Here is an 18,705-nt window from a genome sequence, read left to right on the forward strand (position 1 = left end):
GAGGGGTGGCCAGTCCTCTTCTGGCTGTGCCGGGTGGAGATTATAACAGAACATGGCCAAGATGTTCAAATGTTCATAGATGACCAGCAGGGTCAAATAATAATAATCTGATTGCTCTGGAGCAGTTTTTCATCAAGGATATCTCTGTACTTTGCCCTGTTCATCTTTCCCTCAATCCTGACTAGTCTCCAAGTCCCTGCTGCTGAAAAACATCCCCACAGCATGATGCTGCCACCACCATGCCTCATCGTAGGGATTTTGCCAGGTTTCCTCCAGACGTGATGCTTGGCATTTAGCCCAAAGAGTTCAATCTTGGTTTCATCAGACCAGAGCATCTGGTTTCCTGAAGGTCTGCGAGTCCTTCAGGTGCCTTCTGCCTGGGCACTCTACCGTAAAGGCCTGATTGGTAGATTGCTGCGGAGATGGTTGTCCTTCTGGAAGGTTCTCCCATCTCCACAGAGGTACTCTGGTGCTCTGTCAGCGTGACCATCGGGTTCTTGGTCACCTCCCTGACCAAGGCCCTTCTCCCTCGCTTGCTTACAGTATAGACTTTACGTCCGTCCCCTCGCCCCGACCTGGGCGGGAACCAGGGATGCTCTGCACACATCAACAGTCACCCTCGAAGCATCGTTACCCATCGCTCCACAAAAGCTGCGGCCCTTGCAGAGCAAGGGGAACCACTACTTCAAGGTCTCAGAGCAAGTGATGTCACCAATTGAAACGCCAATAGCGCGCACCACCGCTAGTAGCTAGCCATTTCACATCAGCTACACTTAGTTTGGCATGGAAGCCAGCGCCAGGAAGAGTCTTGGTGGTTTCATACTACTTCCATTTAATAATCATGGAGGCCACTGTGTTTTTGGGGACCTTCAATGCTGCAGAAATGTTTTGGTACCCTTCCCCAGATCTGTGCATGGACAATTCCTTCGACCTCGTGGCTTGGTTTTTTCTCTGACATGCACTGTCAACACTGGGACCTTATATAGACAAGTATGTGCCTTTCCAAATTATGTCCAATCAATTTAATTTACCACAGGTGGACTCCAATCAAGTTGTAGAAACATCTGAAGGATGATCAATAGAAACAGGATGCACCGGAGATCAATTTTGAGTCTCATAGCAAAGGGTCTGAATATTTATGTCAATAAGATATATATATTTTTTTAATTTAATAAATTAGCTACATTTTCTGAAACCTGGTTTTTACTTTGTCATTGTGGAGTATTGAGTGTGTAAATAATTTGTTTTATTTGATCCATTTTAGAATAAGGCTGTAACTTAATACCATTTTTTTTAAATGAAGGGGTCTGAATACAAATGCACTGTACATACAGTAATCACAGTGCTTTGTCAAAAAGGAAGAATCATTCAAATAGATTTTAATGGGCTATACATTCAGTGTCTTGTATATTGAGGTGGCAGGGTAGCCTAGTGGTTAGAGCGTTGGACTAGTAACCGGAAGGTTGCGAGTTCAAACCCCTGAGCTGACCAGGTATAGATCTGTCGTTCTGCCCCTGAACAGGCCGTCATTGAAAATAAGAATTTGTTCTTAACTGACTTGCCTGGTTAAATAAAGGTAAAATAAATATTGACATTTTGTTACCAGGAGAGCTAGCTGCAGAGCTCTTCTTCTATCGCCTGCCAGCGGAGAAGGCTGAAGGACATGTCTCAGCTAGTATACACACACCTTCGCTCTCTTTCTCTAAAAGGTTTCATGCACCCTAACACAGTTTTTCAAGGCCCTATTCATCAACAACTGCAATAAGGAGAGACTGACAGAGGATGATGTAAAAACCTTGGATGAAATCAAGGAGCACATTAAAGAAAGACCCAACACTTTCTTTGAAACGGAGGCTTTCCTTCCAAAGAAAAATGCGTATGAGTGTCACTACATTAAAAACATTATTTCACAGGTCTTAAGAGGGACATTTGAAAGAGTTGTTGGCTGTTTTCCTATTCTGATGATTTATATACAGTACCAGTCAAAAGTTTGTACACACCTACTCATTCAAGTTTTTAAAGTTTTTTTAAAACTATATTTCTACATTGTAACAAATATGGTGTGGTAACCAAATAGTGTAAAACAAATCTAAATATGTTTTATATTTAAGATTCTTCAAAGTAGCAACCCTTTGCCTTGAAGATGGCTTTGCACACTCTTGGCATTCTCTCAACCAGCTTCATGAGGTAGTCACCTGGAATGCATTTCAATTAACAGGTGTGCGTTTTTAAAAGTTAATTTGTGGAATTTCTTTCCTTAATGCGTTTGAGCCAATCAGTTAGGTTGTGACAAGGTAGGGGTGGTATACAGAAGATAGCCCTATTTGGTAAAACTCCATATTATGTCAGGAACAGCACAAATAAGAAAAGAGAAACAACCGTGCATCAATACTTTCAGACATGAAGGTCAGTCAATTCGGAACATTTCAAGAACTTTGAAAGTTTCTCTATGTGCAGTCGCAAAAGCCATCAAGCACTATGATGAAACTGGTTTTCATGAGGACCGCCACAGGAATGGAAGACCCAGAGTTCTCTGCTGCAGAGTATAAGTTCATTAGCGTTACCAGCCTCAGTCATTGCAGCCCAAATAAATGCTCCAGAGTTCAAGTAATAAACCCATCTCAACACCAACTGTTCAGAGGAGACTGCATGAATCAGGCCTTCATGGTCGAATTGCTGCAAAGAAACCACTACTAAAGGACACCAATAAGAAGATGACACTTGCTTGGGCCAAGAAATACGAGCAATGGACATTAGACTGGTGGAAATCGATCCTTTTGTCTGATGAGTCCAAATTGTAGATTTTTGGTTCCAACCGCCGTGTCTGAGACGCAGAGTCGGTGAATGGATGATCTCTGCATGTGTGGTTTCCACTGTGACGCAGGGAGGAGGAGGCGTGATGTTGTGGGGGTTCTTTGCTGGTGACATTGTGATTTATATAGAATTCAAGGCACAGTTAACCAGCATGGCTACCACAGGATTCTGAAGCGACATGCCATCCCATCTGGTTTGCGGGACTATCATTTGTTTTTCAACAGGACAACGGCCCAAAACGCACCTCTAGGCTGTGTAAGGGCTATTTGACCAAGAAGGAGAGTGATGGAGTGCTGCATCAGATGAGCTGGCCTCCACAATCACCCGACCTCAACCAAATTGAGATGGTTTGGGATGATTTGGACCGCAGAGTGAAGAAAAAGCAGCCAACAAGTGGGAACTCCTTCAATCCTGTTGGAAAAGCATTCCAGGTGATATTGGTTGAGAGAATACCAAGAGTGTGCAAAGCTGTCATCAAGGCAAAGGGTGGCTACTTTGAAAAATATAAAATATATTTTGATTTGTTTAACTTTTTTGAAAACTCATATGGAATCATGTAGTTATTTCATATTTCACTATTATTCTACAATATAGAAAATAATACAAAAATAAATAATAAACAGGCCATAGTGGCAAAATAATTACAATTTAGCAATTAAACACTGGAGTGATAGATGTGCAGAAGATGATTGTGCAAATAGAGATACTGGGGTGCAAAGGAGCAAAACAATAAATAACAATATGGGGCTGAGGTAGTTGGGTTGGCTATTTACAGATGGGCTATGTACAGGTGCAATGATGTGTAAGCTGCTCTGATAGCTGATGCTTTCAGTTAGTGAGGGAGATATGTGTCTCCAGCTTCAGTGATTTTTGCTATTTGTTTCTGTTATTGGCAGCAGAGAACTGGAAGGAAAGGCGGCCAAAGGAGGAATTGGCTTTGGGAGTGACCAGTGAAATATACCTGTTGGAACGCGTGCTACAGGTGGGAGCTGCTATGGTGACCAGTAAGCTGAGATAAGGCGGGACTTTACCTAGCAAAGACTTGGAGATGACCTGGAGCCAGTGGGTTTGGTGGTGAATATGAAGCGATGGCCAGCCAACAAGAGCATACAGGTCGCAGTGGTGGGTAGTATATGGGGCTTTGGTGACAAAACGGATGGCACTGTGATAGACTGCATCCAATTTGCTGAGTAGAGTGTCGGAGGCTATTTTGTAAATGACACCGCCAAAGTTAAAGATCGGTAGGATAGTCAGTTTTATGTTTGGCAGCATGAGTGAAGGATGCTTTATTGCGAAATAGGAAGCCGATTCTAGATTACATTTTGGATTGGAGATGCTTAATGTGTGTCTGGAAGGAGAGTTTACAGTCTAACCAGACACCTAGAATATGTGGACAACTACAAATACCTAGTCAGAACCGTCCAGAGTAGTGATGCTGGACGGGTGGCAGCGATCGGTTGAAGAGCATGCATTTAGTTTTACTTGCATTTAAGAGCAGTTGGAGTCCACGGAAGGAGTGTTGTATAGCATTGAAGCTCGTCTGGAGGTTAGTTAACACAGTGTCCAAAGAAGGGCCAGAAGAATACAGAATGGTGTCGTCTGCGTATAGGTGGATCAGAGAATCACCAGCAGCAATAGCAACATCATTGATGTATACAGAGAAAAGCGTCAGCCCGAGAATTGAACCCTGTGGCACCACCATAGACTGCCAGGGGTCCGGACAACAGGTCCTCCGATTTGACACACTGAACTCTGTCTTAGAAGTAGTTGGTGAACCAGGCAAGGTAGTCATTTGAGAAACCAAGGCTGTTGAGTCTGCCGATAAGAATGCGGTGATTGACAGAGTCGAAAGCCTTGACCAGGTCGATGAATACAGCTGCACAGTAACGTCTTTTATCGATGGCGGTTATGATATCGTTTAGGACCTTGAGCGTGGCTGAGGTGCTCCCATGACCAGCTCGGAAACCAGATTGCAGACTCCATCAGGTTTTCTTCCAGAATGGTCCTGTATTTGGCTCCATCCATCTTCCCATCAATTTTAACCATCTTCCCTGTCCCTGCTGAAGAAAAGCAGGCCCAAACCATGATGCTGCCACCACCATGTTTGACAGTGGGGATGGTGTGTTCAGGGTGATGAGCTGTGTTGCTTTTACGCCAAACATAACGTTTTGCATTGTTGCCAAAAAGTTCCATTTTGGTTTCATCTGACCAGAACACCTTCTTCCACATGTTTGGTGTGTCTCCCAGGTGGCTTGTGGCAAACTTTAAACAACACTTTTTATGGATATCTTTAAGAAATGGCTTTCTTCTTGACACTCTTCCATAAAGGCCAGATTTGTGCAATATACGACTGATTGTTGTCCTATGGACAGAGTCTCCCACATCAGCTGTAGATCTCTGCAGTTCATCCAGAGTGATCATGGGCCTCTTGGCTGCATCTCTGATCAGTCTTCTCCTTGTATGAGCTGAAAGTTTAGAGGGACGGCCAGGTCTTGGTAGATTTGCAGTGGTCTGATACTCCTTCCATTTCAATATTATCGCTTGCACAGTGCTCCTTGGGATGTTTAAAGCTTGGGAAATCTTTTTGTATCCAAATCCGGCTTTAAACTTCTTCACAACAGTATCTCGGACCTGCCTGGTGTGTTCCTTGTTCTTCATGATGCTCTCTGCGCTTTTAACGGACCTCTGAGACTATCACAGTGCAGGTGCATTCATACAGAGACTTGATTACACACAGGTGGATTGTATTTATCATCATTAGTCATTTAGGTCAACATTGGATCATTCAGAGATCCTCACTGAACTTCTGGAGAGAGTTTGCTGCACTGAAAGTAAAGGGGCTGAATCATTTTGCACGCCCAATTTTTCAGTTTTTGATTTGTTAAAAAAGTTTGAAATATCCAATAAATGTCGTTCCACTTCATGATTGTGTCCCACTTGTTGTTGATTTTTCACAAAAAAATACAGTTTTATATCTTTATGTTTGAAGCCTGAAATGTGGCAAAAGGTCGCAAAGTTCAAAGGGGCCGAATACTTTCGCAAGGCACTGTATATTTGAGACACATTTATTTACATCTACTCTGTGCCCATCTATCCATTAGAAGGATCTCAGTCCTGGATGTGGCGAGGGCTGACATTTCTTCTGCCCTTCCTGTTTTTTGGTCATGTGAGTATGGGATCTGGCTGTGGGATTCCACTCGCTGTGAGATTAGTTGAGCTGGAGTTAGTTTGCTTTGTCACGTATATAATAGTGAGTCACACTGAGGCTACTTTGTTGTTGCACAGGGATTGCATAATAAATCACACACGCAGTGTCTTTGGGAAAGTATTCAGACCCCTTGACTTTTTTTCACATTTTATGTTACATCCTTATTCTAAAATGGATTAAATAATCTACACATTAAACCCTATAATGACAAAGCGAAAACAAGTTTTAGAAATGTATTAAATCTAAAAAAAAAACATACCTTATTTACAGTATTCAGACCCTTTGTTATGAGACTTGAAATTGAGCTCAGGTGCATCCCATTTCCATTGATCTTCCTTCAGATGTTTCTACAACTTGATTGGAGTCCACCTGTGGTCAATTCAATTGATTGGACATATAAAAATATATATATATTTTTTCAATTATCAGAAATCTCCATGCATACAAGGTCCCAGAGTTGACAATGCGTGTCAGATCAAAAACCAAGCCATGAGGTCGAAGGAATTGTCCATAGAGCTCGGAGACAGGATTGTGTCATGGCATAGATCTGGGGAAGGGTACCAAAAAATGTCTGCAGCATTGAAGGTCCCCAAGAACCACCAAGACTCTCCCTAGAGCTGCCCCCCCGGCCAAACTGAGCAATCGGGGGAGAAGGGCCTTGGTCAGGGAGGTGACTGAGTCACTCTGACAGACCTCTAGAGTTCCTTTGTGGAGATGGGAGAACCTTCCAGAAGGACAACCATCTCTGCAGTACTCCACCAATAAGGCTTTTATGGTAAAGTGACCAGACGGAAGCAACTTCTCAGTAAAAGTCTCAGTAAAAGACCTTGGAGTTTGTGGAAAGTCACCGAAAGACTCTCAGACCATGAGAAACAAGATTCTCTGGTCTGATGAAACCAAGATTGAACTATTTGGCCTGAATGACCTGAAAATAGCTGTGCAGCGACACTCCCCATCCAATCTGACAGCACTTGAGAGGATCTGCAGAGAAGAATGGGAGAAACTCCCCAAATACAGGTTTGCCAAGCTTGTAGCATTATACCCAAGAGAACTGAAGTCTGTAATCGCTGCCAAAAGTGCTTCAAAAAAGTACTGAGTAAAGGGTCTGAATACTTATGTAAATGTGATCTTTTTTATTTTTCGTAAAAGAGCAAAAATGTCTGAAATCCAGTTTTTGCTTTGTCATAATGTGAAGATTGAGGGGAAAATTGTAATGAATTTTAGAATAAGGCTGTAACCTACCAAATATGTGGAAAAAGTCAAGGTGTCTGAATAGTTTCCGAAGGCACTATATATGTATATGATGGGATGTATAGACACTATGGATAGTATATGAAAAGAAAAGGTGTGTACAGCAGTAGTTATATAAGATGAGCCTTGACTAGAATACAGTATATACATTTGAAGGGGGTAAGTATGTAAACAATATTAAAGTGACCAGTGTTCACCCCCCACATGTTACAAACACGTTTGGCAGTGATTATAGCTGTGACTCTTTTGGGGTAAGTCTCTAAGAGCTTTGCACACATGGATTGTACAATATTTGCCCATTATTCCTTATATTCTTAATGCTCTGTCAAGTAGGTTGTTGATCATTGCTAGAAAGTCATTACCAAGTCTTGCCATAGATTATCAAGCTGATATTTAAGTCACAACCAACTAGGTCACTCAAGAACATTCAATGTTGTCTTGATAAGCAACTTCAAATTCCTTATATTAAGCAAACCAGATGACACCATTTTATTTATTATTTATAGAGAGCCAGGGGCACTCCAACACCTGGACATCTTTACAAATGAAGCATTTGTGTTCAGTCTGCCAGACCAGGAATTTTCTCTTGATAAGTGTGTGAATTTGACAACTTTCTTTTCCTGCTATGCGTTCAAAATATAACGAGTACTTTTTGGGTGTCAGGGAAAATGTAATGAGTAAAACGTACATTATTTTCATTTGGAATGTAGTGAGGTTAAAGTTCTTCAAAAATATAAATAGTAAAGTAAAAGAACAGATACCTAAAAAACTACTTAATTAGTACTTTAAAGTATTTTTCTTAAGTACTTTACACCACTGGGTTCAGGTCTGTGCTATACTACTATCTGTCCTTGGTACTATCACCAAACAAAATACACACTAATCTTTCAGTATGCGAGGATACCTTCAATATGACTGAAGGTAACTTGTTTCAGAGATGTGAAGACACTTTGTACTATTCGGTGGATACATAACCTTAACCCCTGGCCCACTGCACTGTGATCTGTGATTTATTATTACGGTTACAAAGTCATTGGGTAACGTCTTTATGGACTAGTCCATTTCTTAAAATGCAAAGTGAGATACTAAGAAACTCGTTTGGAATAAGTTAGACAATCATTGAATTGTTAGACAGAGAGAATGGGTAATTCTTTGAAGTCTTTCTGTACAAGTGATCTGACCTTGTCTACAGAGCCTGTCGTGACGTGTATGTCCAGTCTTTGAGTAGGAAGTACTACACCCCTTGAGTAAACTGGTTTGGTTTAGTCCCTCAGAGTCACAGCATTGCGTGAAGTTTCTGCATTGTGTTGTGCTTTTTCTTGATTGTGAAGACTGGAAGTGGTAAGTAGCTTACTGGAAGTCTAGCTATGTTGAAATTTTTAATATCCTGAAGTGCCGTTTCTCTGGCAATGTCATGAGAATGGATTGTAATAAAGCTAATTTCATTCTAACTTTAGCTAGCTCGACGATAAGGCTTGCTAGGCAACAAATTCTTATTTTCAATGACGGCCTGGGAACAGTGGGTTAACTGCATGTTAAGGGGCAGAACGACAGTTTTGTACCTTGTCAGCTCAGGGGTTTGAACTTGCAACGTTGCGGATGCTAGTCCAACGCTCTAACCACTAGGCTACCGTGCCACCCCGGCTGTAAAATCTTCTCAGCAATTAAGGCAAACGTTAGCTTCTAGCTAAATGTTAATTTCTATAGTCTGCTATTTAGTTTGAGCAAGTTGACTTACTGATATACCAAACCCTGTTTTTAATTAACAGCTTTGCCACTTGTCACTTTCTTTGGAGAGTCAGCTAACTTAGTAGTTGTATGCTTTCATTGCTAATGTCGTGGTCAAGCGCCATTCCAAGTTATATTGGTCGTTATCAATAAAACTGCGTGCCGTTTTTAAGTCATTGTCAACAGTATTTGGTTGTAATATCATCACTTGAAGAGCATAGTCAGAACGATTAAAATGTCCGATTATACAGCAAGTAACTGGATGCTTTTCATGATCAGTAAACATCAATTGATCACAATTTAAGATACTTGAGGATAGCCTGACGAGATCTATCAATATTGGCCACCATAAATTTGATATGAGTGTTATAAAATAAAAGTGAACTATACCTGTTGAGGTGGTTTAGGGTTGGTGTGCCCACACGGCCATATCTCCATGTTACAGCGCGTGTTTACGGAAGATAAAAGACGGTGCTAATTAGCTATCTAGCATGCCCTGAATACCTGTGTGTAACTAAAGAAGTCCACCAGAAACGTGTTTTCGTTGAAAAATACTGTCACTGTAACTGTGATTAAAGCCGGTTAAACCAGTGTATATTTTGCATTTGCGAAATTATTTTGATGTGATATGAAAGTAAAGGGCTTTATGTTTCTAGAACCGAATTGCAATTTGAGCATCGATTCACGTTTAGACTGAGTATTTGACTGTCAGAGCCAGTCTACCTCTGAAAATAACATATACACAGTCCTTGGACCTTAGGGAGTAATGGTAAGTTCCGTTAGAGTAGTTATTGGGCTAAACTGAATTTATATCCAGTCTCTTGTTATTAGTGTAATAATAAATGGAGGCATTGTTTTATTAGGTATATTGCTTGATGGCTGTTTTAATTAGTCTATTTTGTCCAAAGTTAATAAATGAGCGATATGGTATCATGAAACTCGAGATAAGGAAAGAGGCATGATATGAACTCGTGTGACCTGTTGCACTCTAGCAGACGTGGACATTACATGTGAATTGCTAAACATTAATCAGCATAGGCTGTCAACAACAATAACCTTGCTCTTACAATTTAGCATTCATCTTTCATTATAAAGTTAGAAATCTCGACAGACCATTAGCCCAGAGCCCTGTTTAAAACTTATTATGGTATAGGGGACGCTTGCGTCCCACTTGGCCAAAAGCCAGGGGAAATGCAGCTTGGCAAATTCAAATAAAATGATATAAAATCAAGCTTTCATTAAATCACATGTAAGATACTAAATTAAAGCTACACTCGTTGTGAATCCAGCCAACATGTCAGATTTTAAAAAGGCTTTTCAGCGAAAGTATAAGAAGCTAGTATCTGATGATAGCACAACAGTAAACAAAGAGGGTAGCATATTTCAACCCTGCAGGCGCTACACAAAACGTTGACGAGCTTCTTTTGTTGGCACTCCAATATGTCCCATAAACATCACAATTGGTCCTTTTGTTCGATTAATTCCGTCCATATATATCCAAAATGTCAATTTATTTGGCGCGTTTGATCCAGAAAAAAAACAGCTTCCAAATTGCACAAAGTCACTTCAAAATATTTCAAAAGTTGCCTGTAAACTTTGCAAACTACTTTTGTAATACAACTTTAGGTATTTTTTAAACGTTAATAATCGATCAAATTGAAGACAGGTCTAGCTAGCTGTCTTCCTGTATTGAACACAAGATGGCGTAGCAGTAAGACGTCTTGTCGTGTCTTGTCCCTTTGTATATATCGTTTTTTTGTTTTGTTTTTACATATTTTTCTTCGCATATCTTTTAAAACATTTTGCTAAACCTCAACTTCTAAATACTCTCCTGCAACCCGCCTCACCCAATGTAGCTATTTTTCCTAAAGTATTTATATTTACTTCGGATCCGGAACCCCTCGACTGAAGCTAGCCAGCTAACTACCAGCTATCAGTCAGCAAAACATTGCTAGCGGTCTTCAGCTAACCGGTCATCAGCTAACCTAGCTCGGAAAGCTCTCGCCAGTTCGAACAACGCGACTCTAACCAGAGCATAACGGACCTATTTTTTATTTTTTTATCCCCGGATTCCCACCGCAAACGGAACCTCTTCAGCTGGATCTTCACAACTAGCTAACCGCAACCCCGGATGATTACTCCTGGCTAGCGTTTCCACCCACTTAGCTTGAAGATAGCCCGGCCAGAGCCCTTGTGCTACCACCGTAGCATACTCCTGGGCTACAATATCCGGACCCACGACTGGTCTATCGATGTCACCGCATGAAGAGGAAAAAACAGACTCACCCCATCGCGACGTCCCCCAAAGGCTAACTCTCTAGCCCTTGCTATCTCCTTGCTTGCTAATTCGGCCTGCTAACTGCTACCTTGTTTAGCCTCGGCCTACTAACTGTTAGCTTGTTAGCACAGGCCTGCTAACCGTCTGAATTGCTGCGTCCCAAACACTCACTGGACCCATATTTACTTTCTATCTCTTTCGATTTTTAATTTGTTTATACCTTCCGGTAAGCTGCCTCACCCAATGTGATACGGAATCGCTATCATTTTTAATTTTTAGAACACACTCAAGAACCTGCTGTTGTTGTCTCACCTACTGTTTTAGCTAGCTCTCCCAATTCAACACCTGTGATTACTGTATGCCTCGCTGTATGTCTCTCTCAAATGTCAATATGCCTTGTATACTGTTGTTCAGGTTAGTTATCATTGTTTTAGTTTACAATGGAGCCCCTAGTTCCACTCTAAATACCCCTGATACCAACTTTGTCCCACCTCCCACACATGCGGTGACCTCACCCATTACAACCAGCAAGTCCAGAGATACAACCTCTCTCATCATCACCCAGTGCATGGGCTTACCTCCGCTGTACCCGCACCCCACCATACCCCTGTCTGCACATTATGCCCAGAATATATTCTACCATGCCCAGAAACCTGCTCCTCTTATTCTCTGTCACCAACGCTCTAGGCGACCAGTTTTGATAGCCTTTAGCCGCACCCTCATACTACTCCTTCTCTGTTCCGCGGGTGATGTGGAGGTAAACCCAGGCCCTGCATGTCCCCAGGCACCCTCATTTGTTGACGTCTGTGATCGAAAAAGCCTTGGTTTCATGCATGTCAACATCAGAAGCCTCCTCCCTAAGTTTGTTTTACTCACTGCTTTAGCACACTCTGCTAACCCTGATGTCCTTGCCGTGTCTGAATCCTGGCTCAGGAAGGCCACCAAAAATTCTGAGATTTCCATACCCAACTATAACATCTTCCGTCAAGATAGAACTGCCAAAGGGGGAGGAGTTAGCCTGCAAAGTAATGTCATACTTCCCAAGTCCATACCCAAACAGTTCGAACTACTCATTTTGAAAATGACTCTCTCCAGAAATAAGTCTCTCACTGTTGCCGCCTGCTACCGACCCCCCCCTCAGCTCCCAGCTGTGCACTGGACACCATTTGTGAATTGATCGCTCCCCATCTAGCTTCAGAGTTTGTTCTGTTAGGTGACCTAAACTGGGATATGCTTAACACCCTGGCAGTCCTACAATCTAAATGCCCTCAATCTCACACAAATCATCAAGGAACCCACCAGGTACAACCCTAACTCTGTAAACAAGGGCACCCTCATAGATGTCATCCTGACCAACTAGCCCTCCAAATACACCTCCGCTGTCTTCAACCAGGATCTCAGCGATCACTGCCTCATTGCCTGTATCCGCTACGGAGCCGCAGTCAAACGACCACCCCTCATCACTGTCAAACGCTCCCTAAAACACTTCTGTGAGCAGGCCTTTCTAATCGACCTGGCCCGGGTATCCTGGAAGGACATTGACCTCATCCCGTCAGTTGAGGATGCCTGGTCATTCTTTAAAAGTAACTTCCTCACCATTCTAGATAAGCATGCTCCGTTCAAAAAATGCAGAACTAAGAACAGATACAGCCCTTGGTTCACTCCAGACCTGACTGCCCTCGACCAGCACAAAAACATCCTGTGGCGGATAGCATCGAATAGTCTCCGCGATATGCAACTGTTCAGGGAAGTCAGGAACCAATACACGCAGTCAGTCAGGAAAGCTTCTTCAGGCAGAAGTTTGCATCCTGTAGCTCCAACTCCAAAAAGTTCTGGGACACTGTGAAGTCCATGGAGAACAAGAGCACCTCCTCCCAGCTGCCCACTGCACTGAGGCTAGGTAACACGGTCACCACCGATAAATCCATGATTATCGAAAACTTCAACAAGCATTTCTCAACGGCTGGCCATGCCTTCCGCCTGGCTACTCCAACCTCGGCCAACAGCTCCGCCCCCCGCAGCTACTCGCCCAAGCCTCTCCAGGTTCTCCTTTACCCAAATCCAGATAGCAGATGTTCTGGAAGAGCTGCAAAACCTGGACCCATACAAATCAGCTGGGCTTGACAATCTGGACCCTCTATTTCTGAAACTATCCGCCGCCATTGTCGCAACCCCTATTACCAGCCTGTTCAACCTCTCTTTCATATCGTCTGAGATCCCCAAGGATTGAAAGCTGCCGCAGTCATCCCCCTCTTCAAAGGGGGAGACACCCTGGACCCAAACTGTTACAGACCTATATCCATCCTGCCCTGCCTATCTAAGGTCTTCGAAAGCCAAGTCAACAAACAGGTCACTGACCATCTCGAATCCCACCGTACCTTCTCCGCTGTGCAATCTGGTTTCCGAGCCGGTCACGGGTGCAACTTAGCCACGCTCAAGGTACTAAACGATATCATAACCGCCATCGATAAAAGACAGTACTGTGCAGCCGTCTTCATCGACCTTGCCAAGGCTTTCGACTCTGTCAATCACCATATCCGGTCCTCTGGAAGTCTCTATGGGGGTGCCACAGGGTTCAATTCTCAGGCCGACTCTTTTCTCTGTATATATCAATGATGTTGCTCTTGCTGCGGGCGATTCCCTGATCCACCTCTACGCAGACGACATCATTCTATATACTTCCGGCCCGTCCTGGACACTGTGCTATCTAACCTCCAAACGAGCTTCAATGCCATACAATGCCAACAACACTCATTCCACTCCAGCTGCTCTTAAACGCTAGTAAAACCAAATGCATGCTTTTCAACCGTTCGCTGCCTGCACCCGCACGCCTGACCAGCATCACCAACCTGGATGGTTCCGACCTTGAACACCTATAAGTACCTAGGTGTCTGGCTAGACTGTAAACTCTCCTTCCAGACTCATATCAAACATCTCCAATTGAAAATCAAATCAAGAGTCTGCATTCTATTCCGCAACAAAGCCTCCTTCACGCCGCCAAACTTACCCTAGTAAAACTGACTATCCTACCGATCCTCGACTTTGGCGATGTCATCTACAAAATTGCTTCCAACACTCTACTCAGCAAACTGGATGCAGTTTATCACAGTGCCATCCGTTTTGTCACTAAAGCACCTTATACCACCCACCACTGCGACATGTATGCTCTAGTCGGCTGGCCCTCGCTACATATTCGTCGCCAGACCCACTGGCTCCAGGTCATCTACAAGTCCATGCTAGGTAAAGCTCCGCCTTATCTCAGTTCACTGGTCACGATGGCAACACCCATCCGTAGCACGCGCTCCAGCAGGTGTATCTCACTGATCATCCCTAAAGCCAACACCTCATTTGGCCGCCTTTCGTTCCAGTACTCTGCTGCCTGTGACTGGAACGAATTGCAAAATTGCTGAAGTTGGAGACTTTTATCTCCCTCACCAACTTCAAACATCAGCTATCTGAGCAGCTAACCGATCGCTGCAGCTGTACATAGTCTATTGTTAAATAGCCCACCCATTTTCACCTACCTCATCCCCATACTGTTTTTATTTATTTACTTTTCTGCTCTTTTGCACACCAATATCTCTACCTGTACATGACCATCTGATCATTTATCACTCCAGTGTTAATCTGCAAAATTGTAATTATTCGCCTACCTCCTCATGCCTTTTGCACACAATGTATATAGACTCCCCTTTTTTTCTACTGTGTTATTGACTTGTTAATTGTTTACTCCATGTGTAACTCTGTGTTGTCTGTTCACACTGCTATGCTTTATCTTGGCCAGGTCACAGTTGCAAATGAGAACTTGTTCTCAACTAGCCTACCTGGTTAAATAAAGGTGAAATAAAAATTGTAAAAAATAAAACAACAAACCAAGCTACTTTTCAAGTCTTGCGCAACACTCAACAGTGTTACGCAGTTCCTAGATGGCCATACTTCTTCATTGCACAAAGGAATAACCTCAACCAAATTCCAAAGACTGGTGACATCCAGTGGAAGCGGTAGGAACTGAAAACAAGTTCCTAAGAAATAACGTTTCCCAATGAGAATGTAATGAGAATCCAATGAACAGACAGAAACCTAAAAAAACACAAAAAAAATCTGAACAGTTAGTCCCCGGGGTCTTGCCTGCTACATAAGTTCTGTTATACTCACAGACATGATTCATACAGTTTTTGAAACTTCAGAGTGTTTTCTATCCAAATCTACTAATAATATGCATATCTTATATTCTTGGCATGAGTAGCAGGAAGTTGAATTTGGGCATACTATTTATCCAAAAGTGAAAATGCTGCCCCCTATACCTTAAGAAACTCAGAAAAAAAAGAAACGTCAACTGTTTATTTTCAGCAAACTTAACATGTGTAAATATTTGTATGAACATAAGATTCAACAATTGAGACATAAACCGAACAAGTTCCACAGACTAACCGAAATGGAATAATGTGTCCCTGGAGGAGGGGAGGGGGGTCAAAATCAAAAGTAACAGTATCTGGTGTGGCCACAGTACTGCAGTGCATCTCCTCCTCATGGACTGCACCAGATTTGCCAGTTTTTGCTGTGAGATGTTACCCCACTCTTCCACCAAGACACCTGCAAGTTCCTTGACATTTCTGAGGGGAATGGCCCTAGCCCTCACCCTCTGATCCTAGCCCTCACCCTCTGGTTCCAGACGTGCTCATTGGGATTGAGATCCGGGCTCTTCGCTGGCCATGGCAGAACACTGACATTCCTGTCTTGCAGGAAATCACGCACAGAACGAGCAGTATGTCTGGTGGCATTGTCATGTCAGGATGAGCATGCAGGAAGGATACCACACGAGGGAGGAGGATATCTTCCCTGTAACGCATTCTGTTGAAATTGCCTGCAATGACAACAAGCTCTGTCCGATGATGCTGTGAGACACCGCCCCAGACCATGACTGACCCTCCAAATCGCTCCCGCTCCACAGTACAGGTCTCGGTGTAACACTCATTCCCTTGACGATAAACGCGAATCCGACCATCACCCCTGGTGAGACAAACCCGTGACTCGTCAGTGAAGAGCACTTTTTGCGAGTCCTGTCTGGTCCAGCGACGGTGGGTTTGTGCCCATAGGTGACGTTGTTGCCGGTGATGTCTGGTGAGAACCTGCCTTACAACAGGCCAACAAGCCCTCAGTCCAGCCCCTCTCCGCCTATTGCAGACAGTCTGAGCACTGATGGAGGGATTGTGCGTTCCTGGTGTAACTCGGGCAGTTGTTGTTGCCATCCTGTACCTGTCCCGCAGGTGTGAGGTTCGGATGTACCGATGCTGTGCAGGTGTTGTTACACGTGGTCCGCCACTGTGGAAGATCAGCTGCCCATCCTGTCTCCCTGTAGTGCTGTCTTAGGCTTCTCACAGTATGGACATTGCAATTTATTGCCCTGGCCACATCTGTAGTCCTCATGCCTCTTTGCAGCATGCCTAAGGCACGTTCTTTCTTTTGCTGTTTTTCAGAGTCAGTAGTGTCTTAAGTTTTCATAACTGTGACCTTAATTGCCTACCATCTGTAAACTGTTTGTCTTAACGACCGTTCCACATGTGCATGTTTATTAATTATTTATGGTTTATTGAACAAGCATGGGAAACTGTTTAAATTCTTTGAAATGAAGATTTGTGAAGTTATTTGGATTTTTACGAACTCTCTTTGGAAGACAGGGTCCTGAGAAAGGGACATTTCTTTTTTTTGCTTCGTTTAGAATGCAAATGTTTTATTATGGATTTTCGAAAAGGGGGGAATTCATCAACCATTTCACAATCCATTCTCATTGTCTGTTCCATTCTCCATGGGTAATCCTAAAACTCGGGTCCTCAGCCAAACCGGTTTGGTACACAGTGGGGGTAATCAGACAGTCTAGGTCACAACGGGTAATCACACAGATATTTCTCTCTTCTCACACTCTTCATAACACACGCTTCCCTCTCCGTTCTCTGCCCCTTTGTGCAGGCCGCTTCCTCTTTTTTATCCCCAAGCACTCCCTGGCTTAATCATAACAGGCATGCAGATCAGTAGAAATGGTAAGATAAATTGGCATTCCACATGAGAAAGGTTACCGACTCCTCGTGTAGCCTATTACCGGCAACTTCAGGAGAGTAATGTCAGAATCTGCAAAAGCCAGTATGGTCAGGTTTTTTTTCTTCTTCCCCTTTTGGTTATGTTGATATCTGAATAACTCTTTTTTTTGTGTGTTTTTTTTGGGTCTTATTTCATCAAACAGTCCGCTTAAATCATCAGTTAAGCTAAATGCATATAGTTGATTTTTATTAAAACACACAGGGTTGTTGTGAAGGTAACTGAAATATATTATCAGCAGAGTGTAGGTGTTGTCTTCCTTCACAACCTAGAGGTGGCCCGTCAGGAAGTGCAGGACCCAGTTGCACAGGGCGGGGTTCAGAGACCCAGGTCCCGAGCTTAATGATGATCTTGGAGGGTACTATATATGGATAATACATGTTTAAAACTTTGACCAATCGATTGGTCGAAAGAACAGACTTTCGGTCGACAAAGATCTTTTTTAGTTGGGGACAGCCCTGTTCCTGGCCTCTAACCTCTGCCCTGTCTGGTTGTCCTGGCAGCCCTGTGTGTGACGATGCCGGATGTGGAAGCAGAGAGCAGCACCCAGCCGGAGGCCATGGAGGAGGAAGAGCCTCTCTTCAGTAACCTGGACCTCTTCCTCTTCACCCTCATCGCCGGCCTCATAATCTACTGGTTCATGTCCCGCAAGAAGGCCGAGCCCATCCCCGAGTTCAAGCAGCTCGACCAACCGTGAGTACCGCTCGTTATGTGCTACATGCACACCACGTGCTTGCTGTACATCTCTCACCAAACCCACCTAGTATTGGTGTTGAAATAAGTCACAAGGGCCTAAACATAGTGTTAAGAGCACAATTACAGTAGTATTACTGTATTACTCTTAGAATTAGAATACAAGAATGGGCATGAACCTTCTTATGATGGTCCAAAGGTCAGCCATGTTGGTCAGGGAGTTGGTCAATCATGGTTTACCAGTGCTGTGAAAAGATAGTGTAAAACAATGAATGTGTAGTATTTACAGTTGAAGTCGGAAGTTTACATACACCTTAGCCAAATACATTTAAACTCAGTTTTTTACAATTAGTATTTGGTAGCATTGCCTTTAAATTGTTTAACTTGGGTCAAATGTTTCGGGTGCCTTCCACAAAGTTCCCACAATTCCTCCTGACAGAGCTGGTGTAACTGAGTCAGGTTTGTGCCTCCTTGCTCGCACATGCTTTTTCAGTTCTGCCCACAAATGTTGTATAGGATTGATGTCAGGGCTTTGTGATGGCCACTCCAATAGAACAGGCCTGCAAGCCCTCAGTCCAGCCTCTCTCAGCCTATTGCGGACAGTTTTCATAACTGTGACCTTAATTGCCTACCGTCTGTA

At 43.2% G+C, this 18,705-nt stretch overlaps 2 protein-coding genes across 2 annotated transcripts in view; one reads left to right on the plus strand and one right to left on the minus strand.

Annotated features, from left to right (window-relative positions):
* gdpd1 (glycerophosphodiester phosphodiesterase domain containing 1) overlaps nucleotides 1-9,473 on the minus strand; it is a 29,207-nt gene extending 19,734 nt beyond the window's left edge. Inside the window, exon 1 of the mRNA XM_035791482.2 lies at nucleotides 9,392-9,473. The gene's annotated coding sequence lies outside the window, so the exon portion shown is untranslated. The remainder of the gene's footprint in view (nucleotides 1-9,391) is intronic.
* LOC118397062 (NADPH--cytochrome P450 reductase-like) overlaps nucleotides 8,455-18,705 on the plus strand; it is a 39,474-nt gene continuing 29,223 nt past the window's right edge. Inside the window, exons 1-2 of the mRNA XM_035791475.2 lie at nucleotides 8,455-8,614; nucleotides 17,876-18,065. Of these exons, the coding sequence (XP_035647368.1) occupies nucleotides 17,890-18,065 (176 nt within the window). The 5' untranslated portion in view covers nucleotides 8,455-8,614; nucleotides 17,876-17,889. The remainder of the gene's footprint in view (nucleotides 8,615-17,875; nucleotides 18,066-18,705) is intronic.

This window comes from Oncorhynchus keta, chromosome 18 (assembly GCF_023373465.1).
Source record: "Oncorhynchus keta strain PuntledgeMale-10-30-2019 chromosome 18, Oket_V2, whole genome shotgun sequence".
Taxonomy (NCBI): Eukaryota; Metazoa; Chordata; class Actinopteri; order Salmoniformes; family Salmonidae; genus Oncorhynchus; species Oncorhynchus keta.